General features: G+C 36.1%; 1 protein-coding gene across 2 annotated transcripts in view; it reads left to right on the plus strand.

Moving 5' to 3' along the window:
* MIER1 (MIER1 transcriptional regulator) overlaps nt 1-18,424 on the plus strand; it is a 71,266-nt gene that overhangs the window by 39,604 nt on the left and 13,238 nt on the right. For both annotated transcript variants that reach the window (XM_027769438.1, XM_027769439.1), the window contains 5 exons: nt 3,487-3,551; nt 5,662-5,734; nt 13,567-13,718; nt 14,955-15,036; nt 16,375-16,469. In XM_027769438.1, the coding sequence (XP_027625239.1) occupies nt 3,487-3,551; nt 5,662-5,734; nt 13,567-13,718; nt 14,955-15,036; nt 16,375-16,469 (467 nt within the window). The remainder of the gene's footprint in view (nt 1-3,486; nt 3,552-5,661; nt 5,735-13,566; nt 13,719-14,954; nt 15,037-16,374; nt 16,470-18,424) is intronic.

Genomic DNA, 18,424 nt, shown 5'->3' on the forward strand with positions numbered 1-18,424 from the left:
TCTTTTTTTTTTTTTTTTTTTTTTTTTTTTTTTTTGAGAGGTTTTCGCTATAGGGTGCGTGCGCTCACCAGACAGACAGAGACTTAGAGACAAAGTGAGAGATCACCCCCCAGGGGGGATGGCCACGCCGCAACCCCTTCTCCTCCATTCTCCTCTCGGGATCTTGGGCACGCACGCACACGTGCCCGGCATGAGTTTTAAGCCGCCGGGTCTGGGACTTGAATCTAGGTCGACTACATGGGAGTCCAACGACATAGCCATTAGGCTAACTGCTGGTCCCTCTGTACTCTACTCTTGAGATGTAACAGTTTGGTCTGTCATTCCAGATCTCTTTTCAGTGCCTATTGTAAATAATTTATGTCAACTTTTCTAAAAATGGTATTTGCTTTTAAATAAAGGCTAATCAGGGATTTTTTGTTAGTTCGTTTGCTTGCTATAGAATGTGTGTGCTCACCAGAGACAGACACTTTTCTAAAAATGGTATTTGCTTTTAAATAAAGGCTAGTTGGGGATTTTTTTGTTAGTTTGTTTGCTTGCTGCAGAGTGTGTGTGCTCACCAGAGACAGACAGCGTGGGCAAAGTAAGAAATCACTCCTCCTGCCAGGGAGAGGCCATGCCGCAATCCTTTCTCCATTCTCTTAGAATTTGGGGCAGTGTGCATTCACACCTAGTATATTTCTCAAGCCACCAGGTCTGAGACTCATACCGCACAGTCGGCCACTTGGGACCCACCAGCCTTTACCACCATGCCACTGACTGACCCCATTTCCCTTATTTTTATTTTGAAATAATTTTAGATTTACACAGCAGGTTCAAAGATGATATAGAAAGTTTCTGTATACTCTTCACCCACTTCCCCTATGTTAACATTTTGTGTAATCATGGCATTCTTATTAAATCTAAGAAATGAACTCTGGCATAATACCCTTAACTAAACTACAGATAGTTCAGATTTCACCAGTTTGTCCGCTAGTGTTCTTTTTTTAGGATCCAGTGCAATATACCCTGTTGCATATAGTGTGTTTATTTGAATCTTCTACTTGTACTTAGAACAAAATTTGAATGTAGTGGGCTTTCATTGGCAACAGTTTTCTTTACAGTGAAGAAGTTTTTTATTTCACAGGAAGAAAATATAAAGGATTCATCAGGTCAGGAGGATGAAACTCAGTCTTCTAATGATGATCCATCACAATCAGTTGTTTCCCAAGATGCCCAAGAAATAATCCGCCCACGCAGATGTAAATATTTTGATACCAGTAAGTGTTATTAGTTGCTGTAGTTTTAATATAATTTTTACTATTTTATGTATTATCTAATTTTTTTTCCTTGTCATTGCTCTGCTTGATTCATTTACTCCAAAATCTCTTGCAGCCTGAGTTTCATTGAAGGTTATTACTTTAGCAGTGCTGGGACGTAGTCAGGGAATAGACTGCCATAATTGCTGTATCACGTACTACCTGACTTGGGGTGTGTTCCTTTGTTTTTTCCCCTAACAGGGCTTTCAGTATTTGTTTCCTAGTCTTTATTTATTTCGGCTATAGTGTGCGTGCACTTGTCGGAGATAGAGAGAAAGTTATAAAGCATCCTCAGGGAGGATGGACACAGCACGATCCCTTCTCTTCCATCCTCCTCTCAGGATTTTGGGCGCAAACACACACATGCCGGGCATGATTTTCAAGTCCCTGCATCTGGGATTGAAACCACATAGTTGGCCTTGTGAGATCTGTCCTCCTTAGCCATTACACTGTTTGCTGGCCCACGTAATTTTTTTTTTTTTCCTATTATTGTTATTTCTTGTAGTCTGTATTTTAGGGTTTTTGTTTTTTACTATATTTCTTTTTTTTTTTTTTTCCCTCCATGTTTCTTAGCTTCTTCAAGTATCTGGATATAAAAAGCATTGCTTTTTCTAATCAGTGGCTTCCAGGTCTAAAGAAGTATTCCTACCCTTAAGGTAGGAATACATGTACCTGGAGAGAACTGTCCTAATTTTCCTAGGGTCTGATCTAGTTAGGGCAACATTGAACATATGTATTTCAAATATTTACATGTTACAGCACCTATTACTGTAGATGATAGCTCTTTTGATAATAAGTCATTCAACAGTATTACTAGTTTAAATTTGTAGTCTAAATTTCCGTACTTTAAAAAGAAGAGAAACACAGGATGAAAATAAACCTCTTTTGAATTATAGTAAGATGATGACTGATTAAATACGGCAGCTGCTTTGTATGAATGATTTGTTGCAAATTTGGTTTAGAAGTGAAAATAGTACTGCTAATAATTTTTGTGTTATTGTGAGTTTTGATCAAAGATCTTATCCAGATCAAAGTGTATATATATATATTCAGTACAAAAATTTTGTTAGTTCCTAAAATAATTATGTTATATTTAAAGTTTAGGGAAGATGTGTTTTTCCCTTTATTTAAATGAAGAGCTGATCAGTTGTCCAGAATTTGCTCAAAAGTGGAATACTGTAGGGACCAGCAGGTGGCATCATGGTTAAGCATTGGATTCTCACATGTTTGACCACAGTTCAAGTCTTGGACCTGGTGGCTTGAAAGTCACACCAGGTGTATGTGCATACATGTCCCAAATCCTGAGAGGAGACTGGAGGAGAAGGGATTACAGCGTGGCCATCCCCCCTTGGGAGTGATTTCTCACTTTCTGTCTCTGTTTCTCCAGCAAGCACACATACCCTATAGCAAAAAAAAAAAAAAAAAGTGTGCTACTACAATACATCTAAGTACTCTGCCTCTTGAAACAGTATATGTCAAAGCTATACATATACCACATATCTTAGTATTTTCATAGAAAGAATTAATTTTTGTAGGTAGTGTCTTTCTTTTGAGGTTTTTGCCTTAGGACACATGTGCTCTCTGGAAAAAGGGTAAGAAGGAAAGTGATAAATCATTCCCCAGTGGGGATGGCCACACCACGAGATCTTGGGAATGCACACACATGTGCCCTGCATAATTTTCAAGCCTTTGGTCCAGGACTCAAACCACCGTTGGCCATGTGGGAGTCCAGTGATGTAACCACTAAGCCATCTGCTGGCTCTGAAGTGTCTTTTAAGCTTTGCGTGTTGTTTTAGAGTTTAAACTCTATTTCAGAGTTGAAATGCTTTGTGTGCCATTTAGAGTTGAGACCAATCTAATAGTTTAATGATTTCCCACTGCTTTAGATACAGTCTTATTCTGAAGTGTAAGTGAACAGCAGCTTGCTCCCACTGAATAAGATGGAGGTGGAGAGGATGGAGGTCTTGTATACATTTATTGTAAAAGGTTTATGGTTTTTTTGTTTTTTAAGGTGATAAAATGTTGATTAGGATTATCTGTTAGGCCTAACTCAGCAAATACTTTCTTAAGATATCTTTCCTAAAGGTATCAAATATCCAAACATTTGATTGTAGGTATAAAAATAGTATTTATAATGAAACTAGGAAGGATAAGCAGTTGTTTTGTATTATTGTTGTCTTGTTTATTCTAGATAGTGAAATAGAAGAAGAATCTGAAGAAGATGAAGATTATATTCCATCAGAAGACTGGAAAAAGGTAGTTAGAAACATCTCTTCCAAAAACTATAGATAAATTAATATAAAAGTCAATTATAATTACTCTTTTACTAACCATATATATTTAAAGTTGATAAGTTCTTTTGTGACATTTAATAATTTACTCAGTGTTTAAATTCCCCTTTAACGCACTGAGGTCAGAGGTGTGCTTAACTTTTTATAAATAAAATGGCAGTATGGAAATAATTCAACTTTGTTGGGCAAGTCAGTTCTCAAGCCAAGATTTAGAAATTGAAACTTTTGATCTAGTCTTTAGCTAGTGCTGAATTGTTAGACTTTTGTTTCCTTTTAAATGATTCCATAGATTATCTCAACTCTTAAATCAGGTTTTAGAATGCAATTGTGCAGGATTTGATATTTGTTAAGTAAATTTTAATAGTTTAGATTCAAATCTTCTATTCCCATATTACTTTATAAAAGGAAAACTCAATGATTGAATTTAATATTGATATTTATAACTAAATATATTTTCTGAATAGATAGATTTGACTCCTTTATAGCTATACAAAATTAATTTCTATAATGGCTAAAGAAAATATAGTAACATTAGTTTAATTATAAGATTATATGGCATTATAAAAAGTTAAATTGAAAAGTTAAATTTTAGTTATAAGTGTTGACATCTTTGGAAAATATCAGAATGCTGTATAAAGTTGTTAAAAGCAAATCATTTATGTAGACAAGAAGCTGTTATACTTTTTTAAAAAATTCCATTTGTTACTTTTTTTTTTTTTTTTTTTTTTTCAATTTGGCCCGAGAGAAAGGGAAAGTGAGAAAGCAAGCCGCCCAATCCAGGACCCACACCGTGGTTGACCTGGTGGGAATCTAGCGCCTTTAACCACCATACCACTCGCTGGCCCCAAGATGTCATTCTTTTTTAGGAGCTTGAGTTCCTAATGCATCATCTTTTTTCAAAAAAAAATTCCATTGAATGTTCCTTATCTTTTTCTTAGGTCTAGTTTTTACATTTAAATAAATGCATAAACAATAATTGCTTTGGAAACCGAATAGACCAAAACTTGAAATTAAGTGGATTCTCTGTACTTGTTAAGTCAAAATTGTTTACTTATTGAATTAGTTAATACTTTTGAGCTTTCTCCATTGTTTAAATTTGTTTTAAAGTTGGTTTACAGTTGTCTATTTTAGGATGCTTTGGTCAGACTTGAAAAGGACTAATCCACGGGACCAGCAGGTGGCGTGGTGGTTAGGGCGCTGGGTGCTCCTACATGGCTGACCATGGTTCGAGTCCTGGACCTGGTGGCTTGCTCTCTCACCTTCTCTCTCTTTCTCTCTCTCTGTGTATATCTCTCTAGTCAAATTTTTAAAAAATGAATAAGTGAAGTTAAATAAATAATAAAAGAAAAGGACTAACCCTCTTGGTGACTAAAATAAGAGAATATCTCATTTAGTGTTTCAGCTAGGAAGAATGAAATATCCGAGTGAATTTTGTGATGGGCTGTCAAGGATACTAGGCTTTAGCCAAATTGATCTTTTTTGGAGTTTTCAAAGAGGTATTTCTTACAGAAATGCATTATGTTTTCTATAGAGGAATAGAGAGGCTAGATGACCTTTAATAATGACTAGAGTTAAAAGAATTAGGAAGGCAAAGTTCCTTGCATTCAGTAAGTGACTGCATATCTATTGTTTACGTAGCTATTAAGAAACAAGAGCCTCTTCTTTAGAAGCATGTTTTTGCCGTAGGAGTGGAGGGACAGCCCTTAGAAGAAGATATATAAGTCAGTGTGTTATTAAATGTTAAATTGAATGAAACCAGGGTGTATTACAGTGATCTATTTAGTGAGATTGTCTGAATTCACTTTCATTTCTTTATCTGCATGTTTTGAATTAAAGTTTCCACTTATCTGTATTTCACCTCATTATTGTTAATATTTTCATCCAATCTTTAAGTTCTTACCTGTTTTTAACTCATTTATCCTTACAGTTCTCCTCTGAGATAGTTAATGGGTTTTATCTCTATTTCATAACAGAAACCGGGAGCAGTTACTTAAGATTATAAAGCTAACACTGGATATAAAATCTGTAATATTAGCTCTTACTTATGCTTTATGTTTGTTTTTTTTTTTAAATAGGAGATTATGGTGGGCTCCATGTTTCAAGCAGAGATTCCAGTTGGCATTTGTAGATACAAAGAAAATGAAAAAGGTAGGTTATCAGTGGAGTTGCATATCTGGATTTATGCTTCTTTTTTCCTTCCCCTCAAGAAGTTTTTTGCTATAGGGCATGTGCGCTCACCACACAGAGAGAGACACAAAGCGAGAAACCACCCTCCAAGGGGGAGGGCCACTCCGCAATCCTTTCTCCTCCGTTTTCCTCTCAGGATCTTGGGCACCGCGCGCACACTTGCTCAGCGTGAGTTCAAGCTACCTGGTCCAGGACTCGAACCTTGGTCTACTACATGGGAGTCCAGCGACATAGCCATTATGCTAACTGCTGGTCCCTGGATTTATCCTTTTCAAGTGATGAACTGTTGTTTTGTGTGTAAAGTATGGTAAGAATAGGATTACCTATTAAGTAATCCAGTAGGTTTTAGGTAGAAGAATCCTGCATTTTTACAGTAAGAAACATGCTATTTTCCTCACCTTTGTCCATAGAGGTCTAGCCTAAAAAGAAGAAAAGTTAATGTTTCTTTTATTTTGAAATGACTTAAAACATTCCAACTATTTTTCTTACTTTTTTCCTATTTTAAATGCTCTGTACTTTACCCTTTTCTAATCTTTATAATTTACTCTTTCAAAGCAAGTTATTTTATGGCAGTGTAAGATGGGTTTACAAACTTCAAAGTAAACAACTGATGTGAAAAACTTACTTGCTTCTGAAACTTTTAATATTAATATTAGGAATATTTTGATATTTGTGTTTTTAATTTGGGAAAATAACATTTAATTTGGCATGATTTTAAAATATTAATATATAATACAGAAAAGGAAAAAATTAAAACAATTTTTATCTGATAATCAGAGCTTAAAAAATCTTCATTTCTTCTGTTTCAGTTTTTGTTCTCCACATTACAGTTTGTCCTTTTCTTTTTAGCATTTCCTTCAGAAAGCAATTAACATGCTCAGAATGCACCTATTCTCAGAGTAAGCAACAGGTCAGAGGCAGTTAAGGGAACATGACAGACAGTCCATTAAATTTTGGGGAAAACAAAAATGTTTTAGCATGACCATTTAAATGTTTAAGGTCCATGCTTGCTTTTCAAGTTAATTTCTACAACATATAGAAACATTAAAAGTATAAATGTAGAGTGACCTTTTATTTTGAAGTATGGTTCATATGTTCTGTAAGTAGATTGTAATTTTGTGCAAAATAAATAAATCCATCGGCTGTTTGTATGACTTATTGAAATCTCACTTCAATGTTATATAGTAGTTAGCACATTGTTCACTGTTGAGTCCTTTCTGCAAATAAAATGAAGAACTGAAAGTTAGACATTCATTCCTTTTTTATTAAATTTTGGTTCTGGGGCCCAGCAGGTAGTGTGGTGGTTAAGATGCTGGATTCCCACATGGCCAATCACAGTTCAAGTCCCAGAATGGCAGCTTGAAAATCACCTTGGGCACATGTGTGTACGTGCCCAAAATCCCTGGAGGAGAAGGGATTGTGACATGGCCATCTCTCCTGGGTGGTGGTTTCTCACTTTCCCTGTGTCTGTCCTTGTCAGGCAAGCCTAATGGCAAAACCTTAAAAATAAAAAAAATTATCTTGGGACCCAGCAGTTGGTGTAATGGCTATGTCACTGGACTCCTCCCATGTAGTTGACCGTGGTTCAAGTTCCAGACCTGGTGGCTTAACTCATGCTGGGCGTATGTGCATGTGTGCCCAAGATCCCAAGAAGAGAATGGAGGAGAAGGGATTGTGGCATGTCCATCCCCCTTGGGGAGTGATTTCTCACTTTCTGTCTCTCTCTTTCTGGCAAGCACACGTGCCCTATAGCAAAAACCTCTCCAAAAAAATTTTGTCTTTGCAAGATAGTACCTATCTTTGAAATGCATTTAGAAGATGAGTAGAAAACATTTTATTAATAGCTTTATAGTAAGTTAATATTTTGACTAGTAAGTTAAATTATAACAGTAATTTTAATAATCTTTTAATATATTTTATCTTTTATTTTGATAAGCGTGCACTGTTAAATATCGCAGTGAATAAGTAATCATAATACTGAATATTTTAATCTTTTTACTTCTTTCTTAATGTTTTAACTTTTAAAAAAGAATTATTTATTTAATTTTTATTTATTATTATTTTTAAATTTTTACCAGAAAGAGAGATGAAAAGTGAGAAAGCAAGCTGCCAGGTTTTGGAATTGCACCATGGTTGGCCATGTGGGAGTCCAGCACCTAAACTACTACACTACTTTCTGGCCCCTGATGTTTTCACTTTTAATGTGATTTGAGAAAGCGTTTATACATAGTTTTTTCAGAAAAGATACAATTTATGATTTAAAAAAGATATGATTTATGAAACTTTCTCATTTTGAAAATTTAAACTGCTTAGCTAGTAGAACAAGGATCAGACTAGACTTAGCATGATAGACTTGCTTTGTAGGGGTGGGTCTCTGTTGTATTAAGTCTTTCCTCGGCTTCATTCATATTTCTAGAAATCCAAACTTTTGTCAAAACACCCAGAATTTCTCTCCACTTCAGGTATCTATAGACACAAACCAAAATCATAACATTTATGATGGCTTTAAAAGTCCAAGGCCTACAATGTGGCTGGTGGAAGCACAGAGGATGGTGGACACTTCCAGTGAGTGAGTGATCCACTTACTTGCTCATTCTCTTGTTTTTGGTGTATTACACATGCACTTGCTGAAGAGAGAGACCCAGAGAGAGAAGGAAAGTGAGAGAGAACCTCTTCTGGTGAGACCGGACTCTGGTTTTCACGAGCATCCTTAATCTATTCACTGACTTTGCCTCCATGATGGAATCACTATGAACTAGTCACCCACAAGACCTCACTACCTCCCAACATCAAATTCCAAAGCATAAAACTTTGAGGGACAAACTACCATCCGAATCATAACATTGTTAAAATTTATCCAAGAGTTAGTACTGGTTAGGGCATTCTTACAGAAAGAATTTAACAGGGTATTTTTCCATAAGTTTAGTGAGCACAAACTTGAATAAAAATGCCATAAAACTAAGATAGCCTGATAAATATAGGAACTCTTTTAATAATTGGATCAAAATTTTCCTTTTTATCAGTATAAGAAAAATCTCTTGTTGAGTAGCATGGAAGCATATTGATAATTTTTTTTTCTCTGCCATCTGACTTCTTTACTAGGTTCTGTACAAATGACATGTTCCTCATTGGTTATCACTCATAATCCAAATTTACATAACTAAGATGTTTCAGTTAAAGTCACATTCCAGGCATGCTCCTTTAAACATATTACCCACTATAGCTATAAAATCTGTTTATTTACACATTTGTTAACTTTTTAAAAATTACATAAATTGTTTTTATTTAACCATTTGTCCACCTTTGTATCCTTAAGTATTAACTAGGTTGAACTTTACCACATAGGCCCATAGGTAAATATTTGGTGCCTGTATAGAATGGTGTTAACAGAACTAGTATTAACTTCTTTTTCTCATGTGTGAAATAATAATAATAGTGTTTATTTACAGACTTACCAGAATTATGTCATTTTTATGTTTAGCATTTAGCAGCATATGGCCTGTCACATAGTAAGTGCTCAATAAGTGGCATTAATATTTACTAGATGATTAATTTTACCCATCTTGTTGGTTTTATTAATCATTTTCAGAAAAAAAAAAAAAACAGCTAATGTCCATTTGCTTATAGCTGTAAAAACCCATTCAAATGAGTTTAGGCAATAAAAGAATTTACTGGACCCCTATACTGGTCTGTCTTCTAATATAACTGGATTCAAGGACTCGTAGGTTATCAGGTGTTCCTTCTTTTTTGTCCTTTATTATCACTACAATGTCAAGGGAAAAGAATAGTTAACTATTCACAGTCAAATTTTTATGCTTATTGTACATAAATTTTAGATGCTGGAAACTAAGCAGTGAATGGCAAAGCCATGTAATTATTTCTAATAACATTTAAGAAATTATTTTTAATTCTCAGTTAACTTATTGAAAAATGAATAAACACAGTACTTTTAGTTGGTGATAGTACTGTTGAAACAACCAGCTCGTTGAACTTACGTGTAGAAACACTTAGCTAGAAAACTTAAAGGCCATGTCGTTATTTACCCTGTGACCTAAGGATACGGTGATTTCTATTGTAAATAATCAGCTGATATGGCGTAACAATGCTGATTATTGATCAGCATGTTCTTATCATAAATCAATTAGGAAGAATTTTTATCTAGGCAGTACAAATAGAAGTAACATTTAGTAAAACTGGCAGTTAACAAATAGACATTTATTTATTATGAACTGATTTCCCAGATTGTGAAAGCTTGTCAATTTATAGTGGTGGCCTCTCAGCTTTCTATATCATTGTTTTTTCTTTTTCTGTTCAGAATGAATAATAACCCTCTCCCATTTATCCATGCATTTCCCTACCTCCCGACTATGTACACAGTGGACTTTCAAAATTATTTTGATGACTAGTTTTGTTCGACAAGCTTAGTTTGATTACTTTAGATTTTTCTGATTATATGCTGGATAATAAAGTAGATAACTGCAGTTAGAGCCGTCACTGCCTTGTACTCTAGTGTGCTCCATAGACCAGCACCATCGGATTCACTTGTGAATTGGTGAGGAATGCAGAATATGGGCTGTATCTGTACCTGCTGCGTCAGAGTCTGTGCTTTAATAAAACACTATTAGGAACACTTCCTCAGCTAACCCGTGTTACTGTACTAGTGAACTCCTCTCTTCTGAACTCTTTCTCATTTATAATTGCATGCAAAATTATGTCTTCCAGTAATACGAGGTGATTATGTTTGTAGTTGTTTTTTTTGTTTGTTTGTTTGTTTTTTAATAATAGAGGATGTATGTACTCACCGGTGAGAGACAAAAAGAGTGAAAGCAAGAAAGTACCCCCCATGGGGAATCGCCAGAATCCCTTCTCCATTTCTCTTTCCTTGGGATTTTAGGCATGCATACTCACTTGGTGTTTTTTTTTAAGCTGCTGCATCTAGGACTCGATGCACGAGGTCAGCCATGTGAGATCCAGGCGCCTTAACCACCAGGCCACTGTCTGATTCTGTGGTTGGTTTTTAAAAGTTGTAATATTGAGAGACCAACAGTTAGTGTAATGGCTGTGTTGCTGGACTCCCGTGTAGCTGACCGCGGTTCGATTCCCAAATCCGCTGGCTCAGACTCACACCAGGTGTGTGTGCGTACGTGCCCAAGATCCCAAGAGAATGGAGAAGGGATTGCGGCATGGCCATCCCCCCGGGGGTGATTTCTCGCTTTCTGTCTCTCTGTCTCTCTTTGGTGAGCACACACGCCCTATAGCAGAAACCTCTCTGAAAAAAAAAAAGTTGTAATATTGAGCTGGCACCATGTCATAGTAATTAAGTGATGGATGAAGGAAGTGGAACCCTACATGGCTAATGAGGTATGAGTCTCAACCTCAATAGCTTGAAGAACAAGCTGGGTACACTAATACCTGGAAAACTAATGGCTCTGGAAAATGATGATGTCACCAAGCCCCTTTGAGGCACTCAGTCGTGGTCAAATACATACTTTCTCTTGGTCTCATGCATGTGCTCTCTGACATTAGGAAAAAATAAAAGTTCTAATATTTAGGGATTACGATTTAGTATGAAATAATTTTAGGATCTTTGTTAAATTTCACTGATAATCATCTCAAAATTTAGCATATTTATATCATTTAATATAATTACTACGTTTCTGTTGCTATTATAGGATTTATTTTCTTTTGTGTATATATAGTAGTTATTTCTCACTTAGTTTTTTAGTGTGTCTTATAATAGTGACATTCTTCTAAATTTCTGCTTATGATATTTTTAAAAAGTTCCATAACATTTAATTAAAAACAAATTTTCTTTTTTTTTTAAATTTGCTTGAAGGTGCATACATTCACCAGAGTAAAAGGGAGAAGGGGGGGAAGCACCTACCAACCAGGGCATGGTCATGCCACAATCACTTTTCTATTTTACCTGTTTTATTTAGCTCATAGTCAGAAGTGACATTTTATTTAGAGTGTAAACTTAACTGGAAAATAATTTAGTGTGTCTGCAACCAGTAAAGTAATTGTGGCTTATTCCCTTGGGAAATGCTAGTTGTTTTTACCTTGTGGTCATTATTCAGTATATTTTAATCCCATGAAATGAAGTGCTGTATTCTGAGTTTAGTGAAATTAGCAGGGGTAACCAATATGTCCAGCTCGCCAGTTTCAGGACTTTGACTTATCCTTTAGCGCCATCTGGTGATAGTTGTCTTCTCAGCTCAAGGCGGCACCTTGCTGTATGTATCCTATGGCTACCCATGACTTTGAGAATATTGGCCATGATTCCAGAAATATCACAGGTAGTTTGTGCTTGTTTCATTGGCCCAAATGTGGGTGTCTGACTGGGAAAACACTTGGGACTCGGGAACCACCCTTCAACTCTGTGTTGTGTTTCCGTGTATAGTCATGTCTTTTTGGGAGGAGGCGGAGGGAGGTGATATGGTGCATGTGCTCTCCATATCGAGAGAGAGAGAAGGAAAGTGAGAGAAATAATTCCTTCTCCAGCTTCCACTCAGGATTTTGGGCATGCACACACACATGCCCAGTGTGATTTTAAAGCATCCCAGTCCAGGACTGGAACCACAGTCAGCAGTGCGTGATCCAGCACCTTAACCGCCACACACTACCGGCTGGCCTCTATTTTCAGGATTATGACTTTTTTGGGGATTTTTTAAGAATTATTTGTTTTATTTATTATTACTGTTTCTTAAATTTGATCAGAGAAAGAAAGGGAAAGTGAGAAATCAAGCCTCCAGGTCTGAGACTCAAACTGTGGTTGGCTATGTGGGAGTCCAGCACCTTAACCACCATACCACCTATAGTTCTCCCCTCCACTTTCAGTTTTTATCATTGATCACTCAACAGCATTTAACAAGTCTTTGAATCCACCCTTTGAAAACCTTTGTTCCTTTAGCTGTTGGGACACCACACTCTTGGTATTTCTCCTATCTTGTGATTGCTCCCTTTTCATTCTGTTTTTATCTTTCTGTCATGTAGAATCTCTGAAGGATTCATTATCTTAGGTCTTCTCTCCCCTCCATTTTTTAAATTTTGATGAGATTTAGGTTTTGTTTTTATTGGGGTTTTTTGGAGAGGTTTTTCCTCTAGGACGTGTGCGCTTGCCAAAGAGAGATAGGAAGTGAGAAATCACCCCCCGGGGGGATGGCCATACTACAAAATGCCTTCTCCTCCATTCTCCTCTTGGGATCTTGGACCTGTATGCACATGTGCCTGACATGAGTTTAAGCCACTGGGTCCAGGACTCGAACCGCGATCGGCTACATGGGAGTTCAGTGACATAGCCATTACACTAACTGCTGGTCCCGAGATTTAGGTTTTATCTTAATAGAACAGATACTATAAAACATACACTTTAAAAAAAAAAAAGATTGCTTATTTCATTTAGGGTGTAAAGAGGGACCAGCAGATGGTGTAATAGCTATATTCTCAGCTCTCACTTGTCGACTGCGGTTCAAGACCTAGAACCGGTGACTTGAAACTCATGTCATGTGCATGTGTGCCCAAGATCCCGAGAGGAGAATGGATGAGAAGGGATTGCAGGATGGCCATCCCTGTGGAGTGTGATTTCTCGCTTTCTGTCTGTCTCTCTCTCTCCAGCGAGCACACATGCCCTATAGAACAAATCTCTCTTTAAAAAAAAAAAAACTGCTCAAAAAAGTCAGGCAAGTGTTAGTAGAACCTCAGTTTTCTGTTCTCAACATTCGGCTCTTATTTATTCAGTGATGTTTTAACCCAAAGCTTTTTTTTTTTTTTTTAACTTTGTTTTACTATTGTAGTATATGAAAATGATGATCAGCTCCTGTGGGACCCTGAGTATTTACCAGAAGAAAAAGTGATTGTATTTCTTAAGGATGCATCGAGAAGAACAGGTGATGAGAAAGGTGTAGAAGCAATTCCTGAAGGATCTCACATAAAAGATAATGAACAAGTATGTAAATAAGAAAAAATTGTTAGAATTTTTCTCATATAAATTAACCGTACACATTTATGAATATAAACGCTGTCATTTTTAGTGTTGTTACTCTGTCTATCCTATTTCCTATAATGATAGAAACAGGAAATCTGAGATTGTAATCAGCATAAGAAAGATGCTCATTGGTTACCATTCATTAGTATAATTTCAACTCAAACTAGCAATCTTTTTTTTTTTTTTTTAAGAGACGTTTTTGCTATAGGGCGTGTGCACTTGCCAGACAGACAGAGAGAAAGCGAGAAATCACTCCCCAGGGGAGATGGCCACGCCACAATCCCTTCTCCTCCATTCTCTTCTCAGGATCTTGGGCACGCACACACACGCGCCCGGTGTGAGTTCAAGCCACCGGGTCTGGGTCTCGAACCATAGTCAACTACGTGGGAGTCCAGCGACATAGCCATTACGCTAACTGCTGGTCCCCAAAATAGCAATCTTGATGTTTTATTTTGCCCGTGTATATTTTTCATTAGGTGTTTTAAAAATTCTTTTGACTCCTTGAAAATCTGGATATCATCAGGTTGGATACTTATCTGGGATAAGTTATTTAATGTACATCATAAGACCAGTTTCTTCCACAAACATAATAATATAACAGCATTATATTTCCCCTTTATTATAAAATAAAAAGTATCTTATAATAAAAAGTCACAAAAAAGCAACAGTGATTTATATAAGATTTATATAAACTTTTTTGTTTGTTCATTTGGTTTGGTTTTTAGTTTTTACTATGCATACACTCCCCAGAGAGAGAGAATAAGCAAGGGGAAGTGAGAAATCATCCCTCAGGAGGATGGCCATGCAGCAATCCCTTCTTCAGTCTCCTCTTGGGATTTTGAGAGCACACACATGTGCATGGCGTGATTTTGAAGCCTTGGGGTTCAGCCATGTAGGGGGATTCAATACCTTAACCACTACATCATCTGCTGGCCCCTACATGAGATTTTTTTCATTTTAAATTCTGGGGATACCGTGACAAACAAATTTTAAAATATTTACATATCCTACTTTGTACATATTTAGAGGTGTTTAATTGTCAGGATTGTATTTTTGTGTTTTTCCCATGCTGTTCTTTACGTTACACTCACTTAAATCATTTGCTCAATTTTGCTAAAACCTTTACTCTCTTAAGAAATTGTAACAATTGAACTGTTCATAATTCAGGTTGCACACTGAAGCCTTTTATTTTTCTAGGCTTTATATGAATTGGTTAAGTGCAGTTTTGATACAGAAGAAGCATTACGAAGACTAAGATTTAATGTAAAAGCAGCTAGAGGTAAGTGTAAATATTTTTATTTTCATAATTTGGCATAAATGTAAAAATTAAGCTCTTCAGTTTTTCTATATACATCTTAAACTTAATACAAATCTTTCTGAATTTCATAAATATTTACCAAACCAAAATATTATATAAGGGATCATGCAGCTGTCCCTTTCTTTCTAATGGACAATAAAGCCTTTAAAATAAAAACACTAGTAACCTTACCGTTTCAAACATGTTTATAAATATTTTATTTGATCTTGGTAATAGCCCTATTAACTAAGTGGCATTACATATGTTACTTTCACTTTAAAATTGATGAAACCGAGGGCTATGAAATAATGAGCTAAGATAACTTGGCTGGTGCAAACATAATTCCTAAATAATGAAACCATAACTAAAACACAGATTTTTCTCTTTTACTCTGAATCTGGTTTTCACCTCACTCACTTCATTAAGAATACTATTATTTGGGACCAGCAGTTAGCGTAATGGCTATGTCGCTGGACTCCCACGTAGCCGACCGTGGTTCGCGTCCCAGACCCAGTGGCTTATACTCAGGCCGGGCGTGTGTGCATGCGTGCCCAAGATCCCGAGAGAAGAATGGAGGAGAAGGGATTGCGGCATGGTCATCCCCCCTGGGGGGTGATTTCTTGCTTTCTATCTCTCTGTCTCTCTCTGTCTGTCTGGTGAGCGCACTCGCCCTATAGCAAAAACCTCTCCAAAAAAAAAAAAAAAAGAATACTATTATTTTAAGTTACTAATGAGAAATCTTTATTTATTTAACAGAAATTTGAAATTTTTTCTAAGTTTTGAGGATTATAAAGTCCTTGCCTTCCTGGTAGTTGGGACCCTAGGTAGGGAAGTTATCATTTCTTCCAACACGAATTAGAGGGTGCTATTGGAACTTAATACAATGAGACTTAGCCTAGTTGGGGGAGAGGGTGGGGCTCTTGCGGAAAGCTTCCAGATCAAATCATACCTTTTCTGAGCTGTAAAAGGGTAAGGGAGAAGGCAGGAAATTACTAGATAAAGGAAACAGCATGAACAAAATCTGAAGTAAGAAGAAACAGCATATTTAAAGATTGAAAGGTGGCTAATGTTGTTGGAGCATGAATAATTTAAGGGGAAAGTGACCCAAGTTGAACCTGGAGAGGTAGAGACCAAATCATTTACAGCTTAGTAAATCAGGAATTTTTGTCACTGTTTTTTGAAATAATTAGTAACAGCTCAAGAGTTAAATGCTTTCTTCATTTTTGCCAGAAAATTACATTTTATCTGCAGTTTTGTTTGTTATATGCAACATTTGGGGGAATACTAGTTAACAGTTTTTCCTCCCCCCCATTTTGTCAGAGGAATTATCTGTTTGGACAGAGGAAGAGTGTAGAAATTTTGAACAAGGGTTGAAGGCCTATGGAAAGGATTTTCATTTGATTCAGGCTAATAAAGTAAGTAATGATACATGTTTTCTTTTTTACAAAAAAGTTTAAACAACCCAAATTATTGTATATCTTAATTTGCTGTATTTTCTAGTGTTAAAGACGCTATAATGAATACTATATTTTGATATTTAGTGAGTTATTATAATAAGCATGCCTAGACTTCCTAACAAATTTGCCTGGTGACTATAATGTATGATGTTTAAACTTAACAGTTGGCCTCATTTACAAGTATGTTAATTTTTAGGTTGGTGTATGTGTGTGCAATGTAATTATTTATAGCTGTTTTTAACATGATATTATTTGCAGTGAAAATATTTGTTACATTTGCGTAAGTCCTAAGTGGTCTAAAATCAAATGTTTAAGGGGCTGGCCCCATAGAACAGTATTGGGGGCTAGATCCCGTCTGGCCAACTCGTCTTCATATCTTGCCCAGGACCTTAGAAAACACACCAGGCATATGTGTTGTGTGTGTGTGCTCAGAGTCCTGAGGGAGTGAAGAAATGAAGGAAAAAGAATTGCAGCATGACTGCATCCCATTGCTGGGTTGGTGGGGGTAGGGAGAGCCCTATGGCAAAAAGAAAAAAAAAAAAGAAAGTAAAATCAGTTACTTAGAATTTAATTTGATTTTGATAAAAGTTTAATTTTCCAGAAGCATCTATCTCAGTAGATTGACTATTATATATTTTATAACCATTGTTAATTTTACTTAATATGATTATAATTTCATATTGATAATAGTCAAATAATGCATATCCCAGAGAACAAAATTATTTACAGATTTGTATTGGAGTTTAATTATTACAACTGAAATTAGGTAAGGTAAGATTTTTTCATAGAGGAGGTCACTGGGTGGCATGGTGTTTAAAGGCGCTAGCCTCCCATATGGCTAACCATGGTTTGAATCTCGGACCTGGTGGCTTATTTTCTCACTTTCTCTCTCTCTCTCTCTCTCTGTTACTCTCTCCCTCTCTAGTCAAATGAAAATAAATAAATAAAAGTATAAATAAAGTTAAATAAGATAATTATTAAAAAGATTTTTCATAGCAACTACACAATTACATAGAACAGAAAAGTGGTCTATATAATTGTTCTACGAGAGGTCTAGACAAGCAAAGTTTATCTCAACGTAAATGCAGGAAATTAGTTCCTAGGCTTATGACTGTCACATTACTTTTAATGACTGTCAATAACACAGACCCTGTCTTCATATTTCCTTAAAGATAGTTTCTGAGTTTTGTGTGGTAGCTTGTCTGAGTCCATGCTGAAAAAATGTCTAGTCTTACATCTGAATCTACAGTTTTCACCACATTCCTCTTTTTTTATACTTCTGGGTATGATTAGATGATTTATTTCAACACATATTGAACATTATCTAGTTTATGTTCAATAAAATAATTGTTTATAAATCCTGTAAGTTTATTGTTCTCAATTTTTTGTTTACTAACTAATTCATTAGTTATTTTGATAAAGGATACAAGATGTACCTAATAGAGGAGCAATTTTGAGTCTTAGTGTTAAGTAGAATAATTTAGACAATGTAATTAAATATATTCCCAGAGCCAGCAGGTGGCAGAGTGGTTAATGTGCTAGACTCCCACATGGCTGACTGCATTTCAAGTCCCAGGCCCAGCGGTTTAAAATTCACATCAGGCACGTGTGTGTGGGTGCCTAAAATCCCAAGGGGAGAATGGAGGAGAGGGGATTGCAGCACAGCCATCCTCTCTGGGGAGGTGATTTCTCACTTTCTCTCTTTCTGTCTCTCCAGTGAGCACTTGAGCCCTTTAGTAAAAAATCTTTTTTTAAAAAAAGTATCCACCTAATGTATCCAATTATTTGAAAACCTCAAGCATAGTTAACATGCTAGGAAAAGGACACACTATACTGATGTTTGTGTGTGTCCAGATTTTTAAAAAAATTCATCCTTTAATGGTTGAAAGGAATATTTTGGGTAAGAGTTTTCT

This window comes from Tupaia chinensis, unplaced genomic scaffold, assembly GCF_000334495.1.
Source record: "Tupaia chinensis unplaced genomic scaffold, TupChi_1.0 Scaffold149502_1, whole genome shotgun sequence".
Lineage (NCBI taxonomy): Eukaryota > Metazoa > Chordata > Mammalia > Scandentia > Tupaiidae > Tupaia > Tupaia belangeri.